Source organism: Phascolarctos cinereus, unplaced genomic scaffold (assembly GCF_003287225.1).
Source record: "Phascolarctos cinereus isolate Bilbo 61053 unplaced genomic scaffold, phaCin_HiC Scaffold_1;HRSCAF=81, whole genome shotgun sequence".
In the NCBI taxonomy this organism is placed as follows: Eukaryota; Metazoa; Chordata; class Mammalia; order Diprotodontia; family Phascolarctidae; genus Phascolarctos; species Phascolarctos cinereus.
This window is the reverse complement of record NW_027555514.1, coordinates 121,964,231-121,987,455: the sequence shown is the minus strand read 5'-3', so window position 1 is coordinate 121,987,455 and position 23,225 is coordinate 121,964,231. Positions and strand designations below refer to the sequence as shown.

At 36.7% G+C, this 23,225-nt stretch overlaps 1 protein-coding gene across 3 annotated transcripts in view; it reads right to left on the bottom strand.

Moving 5' to 3' along the window:
• The window catches only part of SLC13A1 (solute carrier family 13 member 1), a 110,746-nt gene that overhangs the window by 25,895 nt on the left and 61,626 nt on the right, over positions 1-23,225 (bottom strand). For all 3 annotated transcript variants that reach the window (XM_020966356.2, XM_020966357.2, XM_020966359.2), the window contains exon 8: positions 8,953-9,101. In XM_020966356.2, the coding sequence (XP_020822015.1) occupies positions 8,953-9,101 (149 nt within the window). The remainder of the gene's footprint in view (positions 1-8,952; positions 9,102-23,225) is intronic.

The window sequence follows — 23,225 nt, the reverse complement described above, 5'->3', positions numbered from 1 at the left end:
ATCACCTCCTGAAAAAGATCCCAAAATGAAAACTCAGAGGAATATTATAGTCAAACTCCTGAGATCTCAGGTCAAAAAGAAACTATTGTAAGTATCCAGAAAGAAACAATTCAAATATTGTGGAGCCACAGTCAGGATCACAAAAGATTTCATGGCTTCTATATTAAGAGAGTAGAGAGCTTTGGAATATGATATTCTGGAAGACAAAGTAGCTAAGATTACAATCAGGCAAAACCTAGCCAGAAAAAACTAAAACTAAGTATAATCCTTCAGGGGGAGAAATGAATATTTAATGAAATAGAGGACTTCTAAGAATTCCTGATGAAAGGACTAAAGTTGAATAGAAAATGTGATATTTAAACACAAAACTCAAGAGAAGCATAAGAAGGTAAACATAAAAGAATAATCATAGGGGTCTCATTGTTAGGGCAGTTAAAAAGAGTTTACATAGACAGGGGGCATAGGTGTGAATCAGTTATGTCAGAATGATCTCCAAAAAATGAAGGAATGAAAAAGAGGGATGTACTGGGAGAAGGGGGAAGGGAGAGGTAGGATGGGGAAATTTTTCTCGCATAAAAGAGGCATACAAAACAGAGCTTTTATAGTGGAAGGGAAAATGGAGGTGAGGGGTAGAGGGTAATGCTTGAAACTCACTCTCATTGGAATTGGCTCAAAGAGGGAAGAATATTTAAATACACTCTGGTAAATATAGAAATGTAATTTACCCAACTGGGAAATGGGAGGAGAAGGGAATAAGAGGGGGGAGTGGTAAAGGGGAGGACAGATTAAGGGAAGGAATGGCTAGAAGCAAAATAGACTTTTGAGAAGGGACAAGATAAAAAGAGACAAAGAAGAAAATGGGATGGAGGGAAATACACAGTTACTAATCATAACTGTGAATGTGAATGGGATGAGCTCACTCATAAAACAGAAGTGGATAGCAGAATGGATTAGAAATCAGAATCCAACGATATTTTGTTTGCAAGAGGAACACTTGAACCAGAAAGACATACATAGAGTTAAAATAAAGAGCTGGAGCAGAATCTGATATTTATTAGAATCAAATATTTGACTTCAGCTAAACTTTAAAAAAGGCAGGACTAATAATCATGATCTCAGACAAAGCAAATGCAAAAGTAGACCTAATTAAAAGGGATACTTAGGGAAACTGCATTTTGCTAAAAGGTACCATAGACAATGAAGTACTATCAAAATTTTTACAGCAAGTTTTTCTGATAAAGGTCTCATTTCTCAAATATGTACTGACTATAGAACTGAGTCAAACCTATAAAAATAGAAGCCCAATTGACAAATGGTCAAAGGATATAAACAGTCAGTTTTCAGAAGAAATCAATGTTATCTATAGTTGCATGAACCAATCCTCTAAATCACTATTGGTTAGAGAAAGGCAAATTAAAACAGCTATGAGGTACTATCTCACACCTATCAGAAATAACAAAGGCTCGAGGGTAAAATTAGTTACACTAATGAACTGTTGGTAGAGTAATGAACTGGTCCCATCATTCTGGAGAACAGTCAGGAATGAGGCCCAAAAGGCTATAACACTGTGCACACCCAGTACCAGGTCTGTGTCCCAAAGAGATCAAAGAAAAAGGAGAAGGATCTTTATGTACAAAAATATCTATAGCAACTCTTTTTATAGTGGCAAAGAATTGGAAATCGAGACGATAGTCATCCATTGGGGAATGACTGAACGAGCTGTGGCATACGATTGTGACAGAATACTATTGTGCTGTGAGAAATGACAGGGGGAGTGGGTTCAGAAAAAAACATGGCAAGAACTACACGAACTGATGCAAAGTGAAATGAGAGCTGGGAGATCATTGTGCACAGTAACAACAATTTATAATGATGGTCAGCTGTGTGAAAGACTTGACTGCTCTCATCAGTATAATGATCCAAGACAATTCCAAAGGACACATGATAAAAAAAAAAATGCTGTCTACCTCCAGAGAGAGAAAAGATGAACTCTGAGTGCAAATTGAAGTATCATATACTCACTTGATTTTTCTCGCTTTTTAAAAAGTATGGCTAATACAGAAATATATTTTGCATGATTTTCCATGTATAATTGATATCATATTGCTTGCCTTCTCAGTGGGTGGGGAAGTGGTGGGAGGGAGAGAATCTGGAACTCAAAATTTAAGAAGAAAAGAATGTTAAAAATAAATGATGAATTAGAAAAATATTTTTTTAAAAAATGAGTAGAATGCTAACCTGAGAAAGATGAAAAGATTAATTTGCAGCTTTATAAAAAGCAAAAATTACTGAAGGAAAAGCTGGGATATACATAGCACATTAGGGAAAATAAAATTTCAGAAACCTCACCGGAGAACCGCTTATATTTAAACAAAGTAATTTTGCTTGTGTTTGGTATATTGCATCATTTACCTTACTTGGAAACTTCAATAATCTCTGATTTTTCTCCTTCTTCTATGTATATCACAACCTTCTACAAATCAGTAGACAATCTTCAAATGTCACTGTAGTAAAGAGTTTTACTGCCCTGTTACTATCCTGGTGGGGGGGTTTTGTTTGTTTAAAAGTGGACCTGTGCTTCCACTGGTGTAAGGAAACTCCCTCTTCCAATGGCAACTGCTCTGCAATTAATCAAGTCATTGAGAGGATAAGACATTTGGCCAAGGTCACACAGCTAGTATTTGTCAAAGGAGGGACTTGAACCCCCAGTTCCCTGACTTTGAGGTTGTCTCTCTATCTTTTGCACCATGACACTGCAGCTGAAATTGGGATAATACCCTAAATTTAGATAGGCTGGTTACCTGGATCAACAAACATGCAATTTGCCACCAAGCTCCTAGTTAAATTCTTGGGTAGAACTGCCAGACCTTATATTTAGCTAGTATAAACTCTAGGAAACCTAAAGTTACTTCCATTCAATAATAGAGCACATGAGCAGGATTGTACTCCAACTTTAGTTGGGGGACAGGGGGGTGTTATAAAGGAAAAAAAAAAAAGAAAAAAACTCTAGTTTGGCTCCAATGAGTTTATTGCAGTTTACTACAACAGGATAAGAACTAAATCTATTCTGTTTTGTTTAACAGAACTGCCTAAAAACGCCACTGTTGTGTACATCAGTATCCCTAAACACAGAATCCCTTATCCTTTCTTCTCTCTCTCCCTCTTTCCTCCCTCCTTCCTTCCATTTGTAGATCCTACCTTCATACCAGTCTGCAAGCTATACTACAAAATTATTCTCACCTGTCAGAACCATGTAGGATTTGGTAGACTCAAAAGAAATATTTCAGAACCATCACCTTCATGTATAGTCCATCGAAAAGTTCAAAAAAACCACCTGAACTGAGAATCATTTTTCTTCTCTTGCTCTCTCCCTTTAATCCCAGACTTGAGGAATAGGAAAATTAGCTAGTCTGTGTTAATAAATGTGTCTCCCGGTTCTTAGAGATGGGTTCCAATTCTGGGTCCCATGTTAAACACTATACTTTCCTTTCATTAACAAATCATAATCTGTGCACCCAAAATAAATCATAGGACTCATGAATATCAGTTAATTATAGAATCCCATTATAAACTGGATGCCAGGAGACAAACATATTACTCATTTTTTCCACAATTCAAAAAAAAAAAGATTCACTATATATCACTGTGTACACAGCAGATATGATTTGGCCCGCAATATAACTGAATCAATGGTGCAGGGCAATGCTTTCTAACAGGAGCTTTCTATATTGAAACCAAGACAATAATCCCTTTCAGAGGAAGTCTGGAATAACAGCTTGGCTGTCACAACTTTCAGGTCTGACATTAAAATGATGAGGGACTTTAATACCAACCAAATCCCAGGAAATGATCCCTTAAGGAAGTATGTGATCATGGAATGTTTCAGCTTGATGGCAGATTCTGGCCATTTGGTTCACTATAAGCACATGTCCATACTGATTACCATCCTACTGATTAATGTGTGTGTTGATTATTTCTGGGCCAAAGAGACTTTCTAGCTTTGTTTTTCTGCAGTTTCAAAGGTTTGCTTTCAGGATATTAACAAAGATTTGAATGGGTCTTGTTTATACATACACCACACACACAAATATGTATATGTATATACACAGGTATAGATATAGATAGGAGGGGATGAATGCTTCAAAGATATTTCCCTGGATTGGAGGAGGGGAAAAAATAAAAAACAAATAAACAAAAAGATATTTCCCTGAGACCTCTATCTGACCTATTACATACATATATGTATACATACACACACACACACACACACACACACACACACACACACATATCTTTCTTATCCATTTCTCCTGTACCTTGTAGACTTTCATGTGACATAAATCTTAAAACAGGATCCCCATAAACAATTGTTTTCCCTTAAACTACAGTTATATGAAATTAAAATGATCTTATCTGGAATGGAATACAGTCTACTGATAATATATAAATGCCCAACTATTTTATGGGCAGCTAGATGGTGCAGTGGCTAGAGCACTGGCCCTGTAGTCAGGAAGACTGGGGTTCAAATCTGGCCTCAGATGTATGTATATGACCCTGGGCAAGTCACTTAACCCCCTATGCTTCAGTTTCCTCATCTGTAAAGTGAGCTGGAGAAGGAAATGGCAAACACTCCAATATCTTTGCCAAGAAAAACCCAAATAGGGTCATAGTCAGACATGACTGAAATGAGAAAGTAACAACTCAATGTTGATACAATAACTTCTCTCCAGTGTATTTTGTACCTGTGGATGTCACAGTTAAAGTCCACATATTGGCAAAAAATCATAAATATGTGGTAAATTATGTCTGCATTGGTATTTCTTTTCTTAAGCCTTACTTGCTTAATGGCTACCTTTTGTTAGAGACATTGAATATTCAGAACTTTAAGCAATGCTTTTTTCTTCTAATAGACTCTTTTTTTTATTATTAGTTTTGTTCTGATAACAAAATGAACATGTAGGATAAGATTGAGACCTGGAGAATATCTTATCAATGTGGTCACCTCTCTACATTAGGCCCTTGTCACCTCTCACTTACACTATGGCAATAGTCTCCTGGAAGAAAATTTAGAAGCCATTTTGTCCAGTCGCCTCATTTTACAGAAGAGAAAACTTGTCCACAGTCACACAGGTAGTAAACAGAAGATACATGCTTCCTATATATAAAAAATCTTGGCAACACCAGAGCCCCACCTATTTTATAGCTTTCTAAAATATTTAGGCTCCCCAGATAGGAGCTGACTAATACCCCCCAAACAATACAAATAAGAAATATTGCTAATTTATCCAGCCTGCACAAATTGGGACCTATAGAGAGAACATAGAAGACTTTTTCAGTAAACTCAGATAGTTCACTTCTATTAATGTTATACAGAAATGCAGCTGTCTCTACTGATTTCCTAGTTATATATCAACAGATGGGATACACAACCAGTGACTATGGTTTGGTTTAACCAAATGTATGTGTATGGTTTGGTTTAACCTGATCTTTTCATCCATAACTAAGGTCATTTTTTTCCGCTTACTTGGGCTGAATCTATCAAAGAAAAAAATTCATGGAAAAATGCATTTTCTCCCCCTCCCAATGAATTGTCAGCCTTATCTTAACTGGAAACAACTAGCCTATTTGAGACATTATTTAATTAATTCTGTGTATCTCTATTTGACTTTTCCATAAAGCAATTTCACCATCTACTGTAAAGATTAAATAAATAAAATGTTTCCAGAGTTCCTCTAGTTTCCAAAGGACATTGTGGTTTCTATGAGATAGCTAATCATTAATTTAAGCAGATAGTTTATCTACAAACCTGGGGGGAGAAAGTCCATGTGGGAACTCCTCCCCACCCAATTCCCTAACTAGATTATGAATTTCTGAAAGGCCCTTGCTTAATATTTCTTGATCTCCACTTTAAGTGCCATGGATATAGTAAATCATAGGATCATATATTTTTATCTGGCAGGAACCTGGCAGCCCACTGAGTCCAACTCTCTCATTTTGTAGATAACAAAACCAAGGAGAAGAGTGGTTAAGGGATTTTCCAAGGTCAATTAGCTAGAGTATGAGGTAGGATTTTAACTCAGGTCTTCTGGACTACAAGCTCTATACTCTTTCTACTGTACCATTTATGCACTTTGTTCAATAAGCATTTGTTGACTGAGTGAAGTAGGTACCAGCTATTTTGAATCTGAGCAAATTGATAGCCACTTTGAGTCCAAAGGCAAGCAACAGATTCCTCTATCTGATTTATGTGTCAAGAATGAGGTATCTCCTCTCTCCCATTTTTGACTTTTTTTAAATAATGGCCCTTTTTGACTAAATGCAGATGGGAGAGGGAGACATTGAAGCTGAACACTAAAAAACCACATGGATCCTCTAGAGACATAGGACATTCAAAATGAAAACCAACTAAATGGGTATCGGTGTGCTGAAAAAGATGCCAAGCAATATGAAGAAGATTAAGATCGTGAGGCGGCAACTGCTTTGGAATAAGGGGTAATCCAGTTCTAATCTTCAGAAGAAAAAACAAGAGTTTCACTTTTCTTGTCATAGTTTTAAGCTCCTACAATTTTTCCTAATGAAGTTAAAAACATTTGGATCAACTGTTGCCATGGCATTTTATTGTGTGTTGTGACATGGACAGCTAAAACAAGTTATAACAAATATTCATGTCACTAAAGAGCATAATAATAATACACCATTCACTTGAAAGTTTGCAAGGCAAGCAGTACAAGTATTATTATCTTCATTTTACAAATTAAGAAACTGAGGCTCTGAGAAATATAAGTGACCTGCAAGTAGGCACCCAAGCTAGTCTAAAGCAAGATTCCAGCCCAGGTCTCCTAAGTTAAACCACTACCTCATGATCTCTCTCTGCAGTAATGTGAGCGAACACTACTTCTCTTACTTCTAGAGTTGGTTGGCTTTTCTCATTTTAGTTTTTATATAGCCTTTTATATGTCAGAAGAGAATTTGTTTATTTCAAGTTGTATATTATCCTTTGTGGTGAAAGTAAAAATAGCAAAGAAGTAAACACTATAGAATTCTAAAAGTTCCAACTCACTACCCCAAATATTCTTACCTTTGTTAGAGACCTTTGGCCTTTTGACAGATCCTCATGGTTAGGATAATTTCTGGACTGTTCTTTTCTTTAGAAAACCCAACCCAGTATCTTTAGCTCTAGGTGATTAAAATGTTTTACTAATAGCATAGAATCAAATATTTAAAGACAAAGTGGACTCTGAGGCCATCTCGTCATACCCCCTCACTTTACAGAGGAGGGAAACTCAATTCCAGAGAGGTTAAGTAACCTGAGATCATACAGATAATATATATCCCATCCAGGGTCTGAATTGGTCTCTTGGCTCCAAAACCATTGTTCTTTCCACTAAGTCCAATTGCTTTGTCTGTAAAATGCCTGTAATCCTATTCTACTTGGTCAATATTATCTTATGCCACTCGTCTTCACCTGCCCAATGCCAAACCAGTTTAATTACCTTTCCCTAAACTGCTAATCCCTATTCCTAAAATATTCTACTTCATATTTCTGCCGCTTCAATGCCTACTTATCTCTCCAGGCTCCATTCAGAGGTCTCTTCTTTCAGGTAGCTCTTCCTGATCCTTCCAAGCCAGAAGTGATTCTTCCTTCTTTTGAATTACCACAATGCTTTTCTGCACCTCTCAAGTACTTTTAGACACTGTTATGTACTATATTGATTTGTGTGCATTTGTCCCCCTAGATTTAAAGTTGCTAGGACCTTAGAGATCATCTAGTTACATCCTTTTCCTTTTTAGATGAAGACATTAAGTGACTAGCCAAAGATGACATGAGTAGTAAATTGCAGAGCTAGGATTTAAACTAGGGTCCTCTGACTCAAAAAAGAAAAAGTATTCTTTCTATTATGCTGCATAACTATACTAGAGTACAAGCTGTCTGAGGGCAATAATATTGTCTTCATCTTTGTATCTTCATGTAGCACTTTTCACAATGGTCAATAAGTGCTTGTTGAATTGAATTTAATATGCACTTTACACAGAGGCAGTGTAGTAGTATAGAGAGAGACTGCCTTGAAGCAAGGGAGACCTGAAATAAAGCATCACCTCTGACACATACTTGCTTTGTTACCTTGAGCAAGTCTCTTAATCTCTCCATGGACTAGGTAGTTCTCTAACACTATATAAGTTGCAGAGAAGGTGGCAACCTGCATTAGTAAAGGTTGGGAGTTCCATATACAAAACCAATGAAATCATAGCTCTAGTTCTTAACCATATTGAACATTAAACTGAATTAACTGAATCAATGTCTTAGTTCAAGTTGCCTAGAATTAAGTGTTGTCCTTCATTTCTCTTCTGAGTCTTTCATTCAGTAATTGCAATATTGCCATTAAGTTTATCAGTTATTGAGTCTCTGACTTTTTCCAATTCCCCTATAAGCTGAATTTCCTACACCTGAATTCCTATCTTCCCAAGACTGTATCCTGATATTCCTGATTTTGATCTGGGAAGTCAGCTCTAATCTTAATCTGGTTTAAACACTTGACCTTCATATGACCCAGTAGATCTCCCTGGAATTCTGATCATTCCTTTCCCAGATCTGGTATCCATTCCCACTGTCCAAGGTACCAAAGCTTGCTTAGTCCATAAATATCCTGAAGTAGAATAATAATAATATTATTTTAACTATACCTAACCAGGTTTTTAAAAGGAAAATAAATTTGTAATGATGAGAGCACACCTCTCACTCTACATTTCGATGGGTGAACATCCTGGGCACCAGAAGTAACTTGGTAACTATTTACATAAAAAAGGTCCCAGACAAATCACTTTCCACTTCTGAATTGGGTATGGTAATAGGTCTAGACTTAGGATTCAGGCTACCCATTTATATTAACAAGTCATTACTGAGTTAGTCAGGGACTTCCTACATGTAGACTCACAGACTCATGCTCTACTTACAAATTGAAATGCTCAGCAAAGATCAAGTTGGTGGACGTGCCTGTGATAGTGGTCAGCCCTCCAATGGTAGAAGAGTAAGTAATGGACAAACACATTAGTTTGCACATCATGTGATCTCTCCGTGTCCGATATCTTCCACCTTCTGAGTTCTGTCCAAGAATAACAACAAAACATTTCCATGAGAGAAGCCTTTATTATATTCCTGGACAATAAGGACACATCTCTCTCACAGAGATGTGGGGAAAATGCTTTGTAAAAAAATGCAAGTTCTCTCATTTCCACCAATATCACTGTATCAGTGCTAGTAACATTCTGCTTAAGACCATCTAATATGTCAGATGAATAGAAAAGCTAACCAGCCTAGTATTCTAGTCTTTAACTATAATGACAAAGAAGGGATATTTTATTGGGGTAGAACAGTCCTACCCAAAGTCATGATGGATATGGTGACGTTCCTGCTGGCAGAGGGAGACAAGAACACTAAACTATCTTAACTTTTTAATTTCTATTTACTAGAAGACTGGCCCACAGTCAGCATCTCTCCTAAAATAAAATTCATTTATTTTGCAATATGTACTCTACTTGAAGATAACTTTCCATATTTGATATAAGTTTTCCCTGAAAGAAAACTTTACAATGAAAAATATCTCAAAATTAAATAAAATGTAAAATAACCCCTGATGAGAAGTAGAAATAAAGCCCATATTCAGTATCCACTGAGTGAAATAGCATTTTATGATAGAATTATGAAATAAATAGATATGAATATATCTATATACATTAAAATATTCATGATACGTATGTGTCTGTGTGTCTCTGTGTGTGTGTGAATATGAAAAGGATCTGTGATTTTGTCACCAGGGAAACTTTCAAGGCTGGCAACTTCCTCCATCAATGCAGATTCCAACCCAACCCACTAGCAGATGACACTGTGCTTACTGCACCAGATCCCAAGACGTTACAGAATGTGGGAAGAGTTGCGTGATCACTTAAAGGAGTTTGGCCTGTGCATTGAATACCCTATAGAGTTTGTCAAGTAGCATGTATACATGGGATAGAGAATACAGATGGACAGTGAACAAGGCCCAGGATTAAGAGGGAGGAGAAGAGCAGGCTGTATTGCTTTTGGGGAATTGAAAAGTACTTTCACTGATCCCAAGCTTCCAGTAACAGCAAAGGTACATCTTTTCAATTTGAACATTTTGCCAGTGTTACTGTATGGGAATGAGACCCAGATTACCATGGCCTCTGGAAAACTAAAATTGAGCAAAGAAGGCAATGGAAAGGTGAACAATGGGTGGAAGCAGACTGCAACATTTAACCACCAAGGAACTCCTAAGAAAAAGTGGAATTGTATGATAGAAAGAGAAGATAGGCTAGCCATGTGGTGAGAGTGAAGGATGGCAAGTAAATGACGGGAATGCTCCACTGCCACTCTTACAAAATCAAAGGAAAGTGAGGAAGGCCTCCAGCATGTTGAGTGGACCCCTTGTGCTGGACTATTGGTAAGACATATGTGAGAGTTGCACAAGATGGACAGACGTGGGTGGACTATAATCTGCATTAATGTAGGGGACTCCTGAATTGATGAGATCACAGATTCATTTGAACATTTAAAAGTACTATTTCAACTATACCTTCTTTCTCATTTAGTCATTTCTCTATCTTCCAACTGAAAGCAACCTTATAGACTCCTTCTCTATGAAGATGACACCAAAATCTACATATTCAGCTCATATTTGTCTCCAGTCCCACATCACCAACTTCTGATTGGTAATTAATATTAGTAGTAATTAAGAAATTAGTTAAGTACTATTAGTAATTTTCTAGCTAGGTATCTCATAGATTTTTCAGACTAAATGTGTCCCAAACATAACACATTATCTTTCATACATACACACACACATTTACACCTATTCTTCTGTCTAACTTTCCTGTTTCTGTCAAGGATAATCATTATCCTTCCAGTCACCCCAGTTGTGACCTCAGAATAATCCCTGATTCTTTCTTCTCCCTCCATCTCCCACATCCAGTAAGTTGCCTATTATTGTTGCTTTTACCTCTACAATATCTTTGACATCTATTTCGTTCTCCCCACTTGTACAACTGCTACTCTAGTTCAAGTCAATACCTCCCACCTAGATAATTATAAAAACTTCCTAGTTAGTCTCCCTGCCTCAAATTTCTTCCTTCTCTGATCAGTCTTTCACATAACTGCCAAAGTGATATTCCCTAAAGTATGAGTGTGTCACTCCCCTGTTCAAGAAGCTCCAGTGTCTCCCAATTTTTAGAATCAAATACAAATTCTTCTTTTTTACCAGTTAAAGCCTTTTACCTGGCTCCAGCCACTTGCTAACCCCTCTTCCCTCATGAGGCATTAATTTCCTCTATGGACTGTGTTCCAGCCAGCCAAAGGGGTGTTAGTTATTTTTTTCTCACACATGACATCTCATATCCCACCTTGTGACTCTGCACAGGTTGTGCCCTTGACCAAGAAAGCCTAGAACACACTTACTTTGCCTCTTAAAATTCCTCATTTCCTTCAAAGCTTGCTGCACCTCCTATGTAAGGCCTCTCCTGATCTCCATACATATACCCTACTGATAGGGGCGCTCCCAAAAGATTAATTAATTTTGTATAATTTTTCTGTGTGTTGATGTTATTTTTCCAATAGAATATAAGCTCCTGGAGGGTAGGGACTATTTTTTTTTATCCTTTCATAATGTTAGTACAGAGTATAATGCCTGACAGTGGATGTGTTAGAAATCCCCAATGAATGAATAAATTACTAATTACCATACCCTGCAGGACCTCAATTAGAACTTTCTGCAAACTACTTATGTATTACATTGCATGATAATTATTTATGTAGGTATTATATTTCCATAATATGTTAATAATTCCGTAGGGGCAGAAGTCAGATTTTATTTAAACTTTATATCTCCCCTAAAGTCTAGTTACAGTGTTTTATACATAGTGGTTGTTAAGAAATATGAAACTTAATTAAATGAATACATTGGGAAAAAGTTGCTGAATTAGAAATGCGGGGATAAAAACAAAAATAGCGTATTTCTTGCATCTATGGCTCCCACAGTTCATTATATATATATCAGGGTAGACATGCCCTCAGTGTGTCTGCATTTAGATTATTCTTATGAAGATTTTGTAGATACAGTAGATGCTTTGTCCCTCCATAATATAAGGTCAGTTTGCATTAGCAAAAGCAAGATGGTGACAGGAGGAGGTAGGGCAGGGAACTAAAACCCAGAAGGTACCAGCCACATAGGAAGTGAGAACCACTGGATAAATTGTCCTCTTTCCGTATCTTCCACCAGCCACTAAGATTGTACTGTGGCATCAAGTAATGGAACTTGTCTCATTGGCCAGAGCTCATGACACTATTCACCAATATCATAAATTCTCTTCTTCTTGAGTGTTGTTCTTTGCAGGATACTCTTTGAAGATCTGGGGAATGTGAGTCAGTAAACTATAATGGATGGACCAGGATTCAAGAGACCTAGATTATGAACCTGGATTTCCCATGAACTAGCCATGTGACCCTGAATAAGTCATTTAGCTTCTGAGGCTTGAATTTTTCTCCTATGGAAAAGGAGGGGGTTGGTTTTGATGATTTTTAAGGCTCTTTCCAACCTATTCTACAGCTGCTAATAGATAATAATCTAATAATCTCCTAATAATCTTCCTGAGTTCAAATCAGGCCTCAGACACTAGCTGTATGACTCTGGACAAGTCACTTAACCCTGTTTGCCTCAGTTCTTTTCATCTGTAAAAAGAGCTGGGGAAGAAATGGCAAACCACTCCACTATCTTTGCCAAGAAAAGCCCAAATAGAGTCACAAAGAGTCCGACATGACTAAAATAACTGAACAGCAACAAAGGAATTTGAGGAATCTGAGAGCTTCTGAAAAAAAAGTATATGTACCTCTTACTCCTTTACATTTAAAGATGGCAGGGATGGTCAGAACAAAACAATTGGGATTTAGCATTTTGTATATGCATAGCTATTTGTTTGGAAGGATTAGGTTTCATAATATAGAGAGCTGAAAGGCAGCTAGGTGGCACGGTGGTTAGAAAGGTCAAGAATCAAGAAGACCTGAGTTCAAATCTGCCTCAGACATTTCCTATCCATAGGCAAATCCCCTACCCTCTCTCAGCCTCAGTTTCTCATCTGTAAAATAGGCATAAGAAATAGCACCTCCTTCCTAGGGTTCTTAAGAGGATCAAATGAGATAAAATTTGTAAAATGCTTTGCAAACTGTAAAGTGCTATAAAAATGTTAGCTATAACTATTATTAATTATTATTACTAGCAGAAAAGGACTTCTGAGATCACAACCTTCTAATTTACAAATGAGAAAACTGAGGCCCAGATCCCAGGGACTGACCCAATTTTATTCAGGTGATAAGCAGGAGACTTAAGATTCAGATACAGGTACTCTCCTAATCCAGCGCACTCTTCGTTACTCCTCCACCACATTGAAACTGTAATTTAATTAGACTTTTTTATCTCTATTTTACCTGCTTCAAATTCTTAATATTTGGAGTTAGGAAATCATTTTCTAGTACAAACAGTCATGTTGCTTGCAGTTATACTCTCACTTGTTTCACTGTGGGCATTTAGACCCATAATATAACCAAAACATTAGCCATCAATATGACCTTTTCTGCTCTATTCACTCCTTTTTTCTTTTTTTCTCTTTTCCTCCTCCTCCTCCCATGATGGTTCTACTATGACTAGGCTTTCATGGAGTAGTTTAGGAACCTACCATTCCACTTTAACATTGCTTCAGTGAGGAAATACAGTCTGCCATGAGAAAGGAATAGGGGATCTTTTTGTTGTTATTGTTTCTCAGTCATTTTTCAGTCATGTCTGACTCTTTGTGACCCCCATTTGGGCTATTTCCTCCTCCAATTCATTTTACAATGAAGAAACTGAGGCAAATAGGGTTAAGTGACTTACATGGGGTCATATAGCTAGTTAAGTATCTAAGGCCAGATTTGAATTCAGGAAGATAAGTCTTCCTAACTCCAGGCCCAACACTCTATCTACTGGACCAACTAACTGCCCCGGTAGTATCTTAGAGAAAGATTATGTTCTCAGTTGTCATGGTATCCAAGAAGATATCAATAACCCATACGTCTACTTTACTGTATCTACAAAAATCTTCATAAGAATAATCTAAATGCAGACACACTGAGGGCATGTCTACCCTGATATTTCTCTCTTTTTTCCACCTATATCAGAATCCTATAGATTATATGTCTAGAGGTCCTTTTTAGTCCTGTATTTGGAACTGCGTCCTTGGGCTGAGCAACCCTAAGAGGTGAGTGATCGAGTTGTAAACTCACCTAATCCATGTACCTACCGCGTGTCACAGTCATCCAACCATCTGCTCTGGACATCTTGCCATCTGCCCTGCCACCAAGTACATAATCCATATCCATCGCACCTTTCCCCTCTTCTACCACCATCACTTTCAACCTCTTGCTCTGGGAACAATAATCCAATCAATGCTAAGGTTGCTTCTGTAAAAGCTACAATAACTAACTGCCCTATAGCTCTATTTACTAATTCCTGTGGTTCCTCAGAACAAAACTACCTTCTCTGTTCACTATATTGGAATATAAGCTTCTTAAGAGCTGTTCCCTTTTGTACTTGTATCATCAGTGGCTATTACAGGGTTTATCACATAATGTTGTTGTTGTTCAGTAGTTCTTTAGTTGGACTCTTCATGACCCTATTTAGGTTTTTCTGGGCAAAGATACTGGAATGGTTTGCCATTTCCTTCATCAGCTCATTTTACAGATGAAATAAACTGAAGAAAACAGGGTTAAGCGACAAACAGGGTTACACAGCTAGTGAGTGTCTGAAGCCAGATTTGAACTCAGGAAGAAGAGTGATGAATCCAGGCTCATAACTCTGTCTACTGTGCCTCCTACCTGCCCCTTTATCACATAGTAGGTGCTCAATAAATACTTTTGCATTCATTCTTTCATTTACTGCTTTACTCTTTTTTTGATGTAGCCTAATATCACATTAGCTTTCTCTCATTTTCTTCTCCAGGGAGAATCTGTGAGTCATCCTTTCATTCAGTTTCATCTTCCTTTTGTTTTGGGGGGGGTGGTGTTTGTATTCTGGTTTAATAAATATGTTCATTAGGACACTAGACAAAGACTACATATTTAAAGTAACATCGATGGTTAATTTTTTCATAGACTATCTAAAAATTATGTGATTCTTAGCATCCTCTGACCCCTTTCTCACCATTCTGACACTGTCATTATAGAAGTGAAAATGGTCACATAGGACTGAGAGCTATTTTGTGATTTTCTTTGTTTCATGAGTCTCCATGGCCAAAGAATCCATTACCAAGGTCCGGCCCTACTGGTGAAAAGCCTTTCCATACCCTCTTAGGCTAGTCCTCAAAAAGCGTATGTTACCTTTTATCTGGAATGTACTTGAAGATTTTTCAGTATAGCAGGATGTCAGAATTTTTGCTCTAAAAAACATAGCCTTCAAAAACCCTGGGCAACCTTAACACTACAGTGAGGCATCGGAATAGAACACTGGAAGAATGAGTTTCCTAACTGGGAATTTTATCAAACCAATGACATCATAGACCTAGGTTAAAAAAAACCACATCTCTTCTGTTCATGTTTTATGGCTGTGAGTAATAGAAGTCACTAAGGAATTAAAGTTTCAGATTGCCCAAAAGGCAAGATAGAGGCACATGGGTGTGAGTGGATAGACATATTGTCAACAGCAACAAAAAAATGAACAGGAAAAACAATATAAAAGATATCATCAGGAAGGAAGATATATACCTAAAAGAGGAGTTGGCTTGTAGGGCAAGTGTAGTAAGGACAGGAAGCTCATGCAGCCTGCAATTTCAAGGGTCACTATGCACTATCAAGAGTCCTAGAGGGCATCCATCCCCCAGCACAATAGCTGAACTGCCTGGGAAGGTTTACTGGAAGCCATGGACAAAAGGTGCTTGGCTGGAGTAGATGGATTGTAACTTCAACCTTTAGAGGAACTAGCCACATAGAGGAGAGCAGCGATCTATCAAAGTATCAAGTGATTACTTCAAAATGTCACACTGGTAGAAGAGAGATAGAGTAGACTAGTAAAGAGAGGCTGACCCTGAGGTAAAAGAGACCTGCATTTAAATGCTGTCTGATTCATACAAGTTATGTAACAATAAAAGGATCAGTTGGCTTCCAAGAACCCAGATGGTGTAGCAAACTGTAAAATCTCTGTAGCTCTCCCATATTCACCTCCGAACAATCATGAAATAGTGTCCCAGAACAAATCCTGGAACAGCAGAGCCAGCAGAAAGAAGGGGTAGAACAGTCTTTTAGCCCAGGAGACTTAAAGGATTGTCAAGAAACATCCATCTCACTCAGGTAAAGGGGGAGCACATTCCCAGCTTCAGTGCAGCCCAGGGCAGACAGGCACCCTCCAGGGGCCAGCCCTCCACGTATTTCAGTGTAACCCCAGGGAAACACAGAAAAACCACACCGGGCATCAGCACATGCCAGACACCTCCACTAGACACCAGCTCAGCACTAGGTAAGCTTCTGGACCCCTACAGCCTCTAGCAACACCACTTTCCTCCCACCCTACCCTCTCAGTACAGCACCAGACACAAGGATCCCCTGTGAGTCTCGGGGCAACATCAGAGTAACACCAGGTAAATAGCCAGGGCCTGCAGCCACTGGCACAAGAAGCCTGAGACAGAGCCCCTTCCGCCTGGGAAGCAGAGATCAAATTTAAAAGAAAGGGGAAAGGCCAAAAAAAAAAATGAGTAAAAAACAACCAAAAAAATCTGACCATAGGAAGTTATTATGGTGACATGGAAGACCAAGACACAGATTCAGAAGAGAACAATGTCAAAGCACCTATAGGCAAAACCTCAAAGAAAAACTGGAAGTATTCTCAAGCCCAGAAAGAGCTCAAAAAGGAGCCAAAAAATCATAAGAGAGATAGAAGAAAAATTAGGAAAATAAATGAGAAGAACGCAAGAGAATTATGAAAAAAAGAGTCAACAGCTTGGAAAACTGCTAAAAAAGTAGAATTGGCCAAATGAAAAAGGGGTTTCAAAAATCTACTGAAGAAAACAACTCCTTAAAGAGTATAATTGGCCAAATATAAAAGTAAGTGCAAAAGCTAACTGAGGAAAACAATACCTTGAAAGTTAGTACTGGGCAAGTAGGAGCCAATGACTCTATGAGACAACATGAAGCAATCAAACAAATTCAAAAGAATGAAAAAAAAATAGAAGAAAATGTAAAATCCTTCATGGGAAAAACAACTTACCTGGAAAATAGATCCAAAAGAGACAATATCAGAATCACTGGACTCCCTGAAAGCCATAATCAGAAGGAGGACCTCGACAGCATATTTCAAGTAATTATTAAAGAAAACTGCCCTGATGTCCTGGAACCAGAGGGCAAAATGGGCATTAAAATAATCCATTGATCACCTCAGGAAAGAGATCTCAAAATAAAAACTCTGAGGAATATTATAGCCAAATTTAAGAACAATCAGGTCAAGGAAAAAATAATGCAGGTGGCCAGAAAGAAATAATTCAGATATTGGGGAGTCACAATTAGGATTACATAGGACTTGACAGCTGCAACATTAAAGGATCAGAGGTCATGGAACATGATATTCTGGAAGGCAAAGGAGATAGGACTACAATCACCCAGCAAAATTAAGGATAATACATCAAGGGGAAAATTGCCATTCAATGAAACAGAAGGATTTCAAGCTTTCATAAGGAGAAGACCAGAATTAACCCAAAAAATTGACCTCCAATATGAAGACCCAATAGAAGCATAAATAAATAAAAAGGGAAAAGAAAACAAGGGATTCAATAGAGCTAAACTATTTACATCCCTACATGGAAAGAAGATACTTGTAATTCTTAAAAATTGCATCACTAATAGTACAGCTAGAAGGAATATACATAGAAGGAATGCTTATAAGGAGAATTTGAGGAAATGACATAAAAAATTGAGGGGAGAGAAAGAAGAGTACACTGGGTGCAAAAGGAAAGGAGGGGTAGAATGGGGTAAATTATTTCACATGAAGAGGCATAAAAGACCTGTAACAGTGGAAGTGAAGATGGGAGGGTGGGCAATGAGCATTTCTTGAATCTTACTCTCATCAGTATTGGCTCAAAGAGGAACTCGCATACACAATCAATTGAATATAAAAATTTATCTTACCCTACAGGAAAGTAGGAGGGGAGACAAGTAAAAGGGGAGAGAGAAGTGGGGACTGACAGAAGGCAGAGCAGATCAGGATCAGGGGAGGTGGTGGACATAAGCAAAACACTGGTAAGGGGGGAAAGGGTGAAAGGAGAGAGAAGACAAATAGGAAGAAGAATAGGATGGAGGGAAATATACAGGTAATAATCATAACTAATGTGAACAAGATGAACTCTCTCATAAAATGGAATTGGATAGCAGAGTGGATCAAAAACCAGAATCCTACAATATGTTATTTACAAGAAACACACTTGAAGTAGAGAGACACATACACAGTAGTTAAGAGACTAAGGCAGAATCTATTATGCTTCAGCCAAAGTAAAAAAATCAGGAGTAGCAATTCTGATCTCAAAGTAAAAGCAAAAATAGACCTAATTAAAAGAGATAAGGAAGGAAACAATATCTTCCTAAAAGGTACCATAGAAAATGAAACAATATCAAGACTAAACATATATGCACCAAGTGTTATAGTATCCAAATTCTTAAAGGAGAAGTTAAGTGGAAGAAATAGACAGCAAAACTATACTAGTGGGGGACCTCAACTATCACCTCTCAGAACTTGATAAATCCAACCAAAAAATAAACAAGAAAGAAACTAAGGAGGTAAATAAAATATTAGAAAAGTTAGATATGATAGACCTTTAGAGAAAACTGAATGGGAATACACAAGATTATACCTTTTTCTCAGTAGCACATGTCATCTACACAAAAACTGACCATATTATAGGGTGTAAAAACGTCAAAATCAAATGTAGAAAGGCAGAAATATTAAATATATTCTTTTCAGATCATAATGCAATAAAAATTACATTCAACAAAGGATAGTGGAAATGTAGATTAAAAATTAATTAGAAACTAAATAATCTAATCCTAAATAAGTGAGTCAAAGAACAAATCATAGAAACAATTGATAATTTCTTTAAAGAGAATGACAACAATGAGACAACACACCAAAATTTATGGAGTGCAGCCAAAGCAGTACTTAGGGGAAAATTTATTTTTCAAAATTCTACATGAAGAAAATGGAAAAAGAACAGATCAATGAATTGGACGTGAAACTAAAACAATTAGAAAAAGAAGAAATTAAAAATTCTCAATTGGGCACCAAATTGGAAATCCTGAAAATCAAAGTTGAGATTAGTAAGATTGAAAGTAAAAATCTTTTGAGATAATAGATCTAGGTCTTATGAGGAAAAAAACCCCAATATGATAGCTAAGCCATTGCTTAATTTAATTTTAAAAAAAGAAAGAAGAAAACCAAATATCCAGTATCAAAAATGAAAAAATTAAAAGGGCAAAACTGCCACTAATGAAGAAGAAATTAAAGCAATGAATAGGAAATATTTTGCCCAATTGTATGCCAATAAATCTGACAATCTGAGAGAAATTAATGAGTATTTATGAAAATATAAATTACCTATCTGGGGTGGGGAATCTGTAGCCTTGAGGCTATGTGTGGCCCATCCTTGGGTGTGGCTTTTTGACTGAGTCCAAGCTTTTCAGAATACATCCTTTTTTAAGGGAATTTGTTCTGTGAAGTTGAGTCCAAGTGCCATACTTGAGGACCTAGGGGGCCACATGTGGCCTCAAGGCCATAGATTCCCCACCCCTGACCTCGACTAAGAGATCAGGAAATAGAATGCCTAAATAACCCCATCATAGAAAAAGAAATTGAACAATTAATGAACTCTCTAGGAAAAAATCCCTAGGGTCAGATAGGTTCACTAGTGAATTCTACCAAACATTTAAAGAACAATTAATTCCTATACTATATGAACAATTTGGAAAAATAGATAAAGGAGTCCTACCAAGCTCCTTTTATAATACAAATATTGTGCCAATACCTAAATCAGAAAGAGTTAAAACAGAGAAAGAAAATTATAGACTAATTTCCCTAATGAATATCAATGTAAAAATTTTGAACAAAATACTAGCAAAGTGATTACAGCAATATATCACAAGGATTTTATACCAAGAATGCAGTGTGGGTTCAATATTAGGATGACTATCAACATAATTGACTATATGAATAACAAAACCAATAGAAATCATATGATTATCTCAATAGATGCTGAAAAAGATTTTGACAAAATACAGCATCCATTCCAATTAAAAACACTAGAGAGGAATAAAGGGAGTGGTCCTTAAAATGATAAGCAATATCTCTCTAAAACCATAAGCAAGCATTATCTGCAATAGTGATAAGCTAGAAGCCTTCCCAATAAGATTAGGGGTGAAACAAGGATGCCAGTTATCTCCACTATTATTCAATTTTGTACTAGAAACTTTAGCATTAGCAATAACAGAAGAAAAAGAAATTGGAGGAATTAGAACAGGCAATGAGGAAACAAAATTATCACTTTTTGAAGATAATATGAGGGTATACTTAGAGAACCCTAGAGTATCAACTAAAAGAATTACTTAAAATAATTAGCTACTTTAGCAAAGTTGCAGGATATATAAGATAAAGCCACATAAATCATCAGTATTTCTTTATATGACCAATAAAGCCCAGCAGCAAAAGATAGAGAAATTCCATTTAAAATAATTGTAGACAATATAAAATACTTGGGTGTCTACCTGCCAAGACAAACCCAGGAACTATATGAACACAATTATAAAACACTTTTCACGCGAATAAAGTCAGATCTAAGCTATTGAGAAAATGTCAATTGCTCATAGGTAGGCCGAGTCAATATAACAAAAATGACAATTCTGCCTAAACTAATTTACTTATTCAGTGCCATACCAATCAAACTACCAAAAAAACATTTATAGACCTAGAAAAAATAACAACAAAATTCATCTGGAAGAACAAAAGATCAAGAATATCAAGGGATTTAATGGGGGAAAAAATACAAAGAAAGATGGCCTGGCAATACCAGATCTCAAACTATATTATAAAGTATTAATCATCAAATCTATCTGTTACTGGCTAAGAAGCAGAGTGGCAGATCAGTGGAATAGATTAGGTATACAAGACACAGTAATCAATGACCATCGTAATCTAATGTTTGATATACCCAAAGACCCCAGCTTTTGAGATAAGAACTCTTTATTTGACAAACACTACTGGGAAAACTGGAAAACAAAAGACTTGAACTAGGTATAGACCAACATCTCACATTATATACCAAGATAAGTTGAAAATCAGTGCATGATTTAAACATAAGGGTGATACCATAAAAGTAAGGAATAGTCTACCTGTCAGATCTATGGGGAGAGGAAGAATTCATGACCAAACAAGAGACAGAGAACATTACAAGGTGTAAAATAGATAATTTTGATTATATTAAATTAAAAAGCTTTTGTATAAACAAAACCAATGCAACCAAGAAAGCTGGGAAATAATATTTACAGTGTCTCTGATAAAAGCCTCATTTCTCAAATATATAAAGAACTAAGTCAAATTTGTAAGAGTACAAGTCATTCCCCAATTGATAAATGGTCAAATTATGTGAAGAGGCAGTTTTCATATGAAGAAATCAAAGCTATCCATAGGCATATGAAGAAGTACTCTAAATCACTTGTGACTAGAGAAATACAAATTAAAATAACTGAGATACCACCTCACTCCTATCAGGTTGGCTGCTTTGACAAAAAAAAAGGAAAACAATAAATGTTAGAGAGGATGTAAAACAATTGGGACATGCATGCACTGTTGGTGGAGTTGTAAACTAATCCAACCATTCTGGAGAGCAATTTGGAACTATGCTCAAAAGGCAACCAAACTTGCATACCCTTTGATCCAGCAATCCCACTACTAGATCATGAAAAAAGGGAAAAGGACCTACATGTGCAAAAATATTTATAAGCAGCCCTTTTTGTTGTGGTAAAATATTGGAAACTGAGGAGATGCTCATCAAATGGCTGAACAAGCTGTGGTATATGAATATAATGGGATACCATTGCACAATGAGAAATCATGAGCAGACAGATTTCAGAAAATCCTGGAAAGAGCTGTACAAACTGATGCAAAGTGAAATGAGCAGAACCAGGAAAACATTGTACACAGTATCAGCAACATTGCGTGATGATCAACTATGAATGATGCAGCTCTTCTCAGCAACACAATGATCCAAGACAAGTAAAAAGGAATCACAAAGGAAAATATAACCATATCCAGATAAAGAACTGATGGATTCTGAATGCAGATCAAAGCATATTTTTTTTTACTTATTTTATTCTTTCTCATGTTTTTTTTTTTGCTCTATTTCTTCTTTCACAACTGTAACTAATATGGGAATATTTTTTACATGATAGCACACGTATAAACTATATCAAACTACCTACCATTTTCAGGAGAGGGGAGGGGAGGGAGGGTGAAAACTTCGGAACTCAAAATCTCATAAAAATTAATGCTAAAAATTTTCTTTACATGTAACTGGGGGAAAAAGTACTTTTAAACAAAAAAAATTAATGCTGCACAACTGACAATAATTAAATCAGATTTATGAAGTTAACTGCTGTGTGCCAAACACCAAGCTAAATGATAGAAAAAGCAAAGAGAGAGTTACAAAATCTTGGCACAAAGAATAATGTTTTTATTCTTATATGTGTTCATGTACTCACAGCACTAATGGATGGCTCTTTCACCAGCATGCAGGCCTTGTTAAAATCAGTAAAAAAAAAAGTAATAATTTGCTCAAGTGAGTTTTTATAAAGTGGAATACAATTTTATGTGTTGTATACTAAATATGTATACGAGGTATATGTTTTCATTAGGTAGAGTATCATTAAAATCATATAGTAAAAAAAATAAGAGGATGATAAGTTAACCTCTCAGTTCCACTAAGAAAGTCATGAAGACTAAGTTTCAGATGACTTACTAGTATGCATTGATGGAGGGGTTTTCTGTACCAGGACTTAATCATAGGTCAGGACCAAATGTGTGTGTCTATCTTTGTATAATGTGTACATATTGTGTGTATACACATACAGTGCATACATGCATATGTATATACTATATATGTGTACG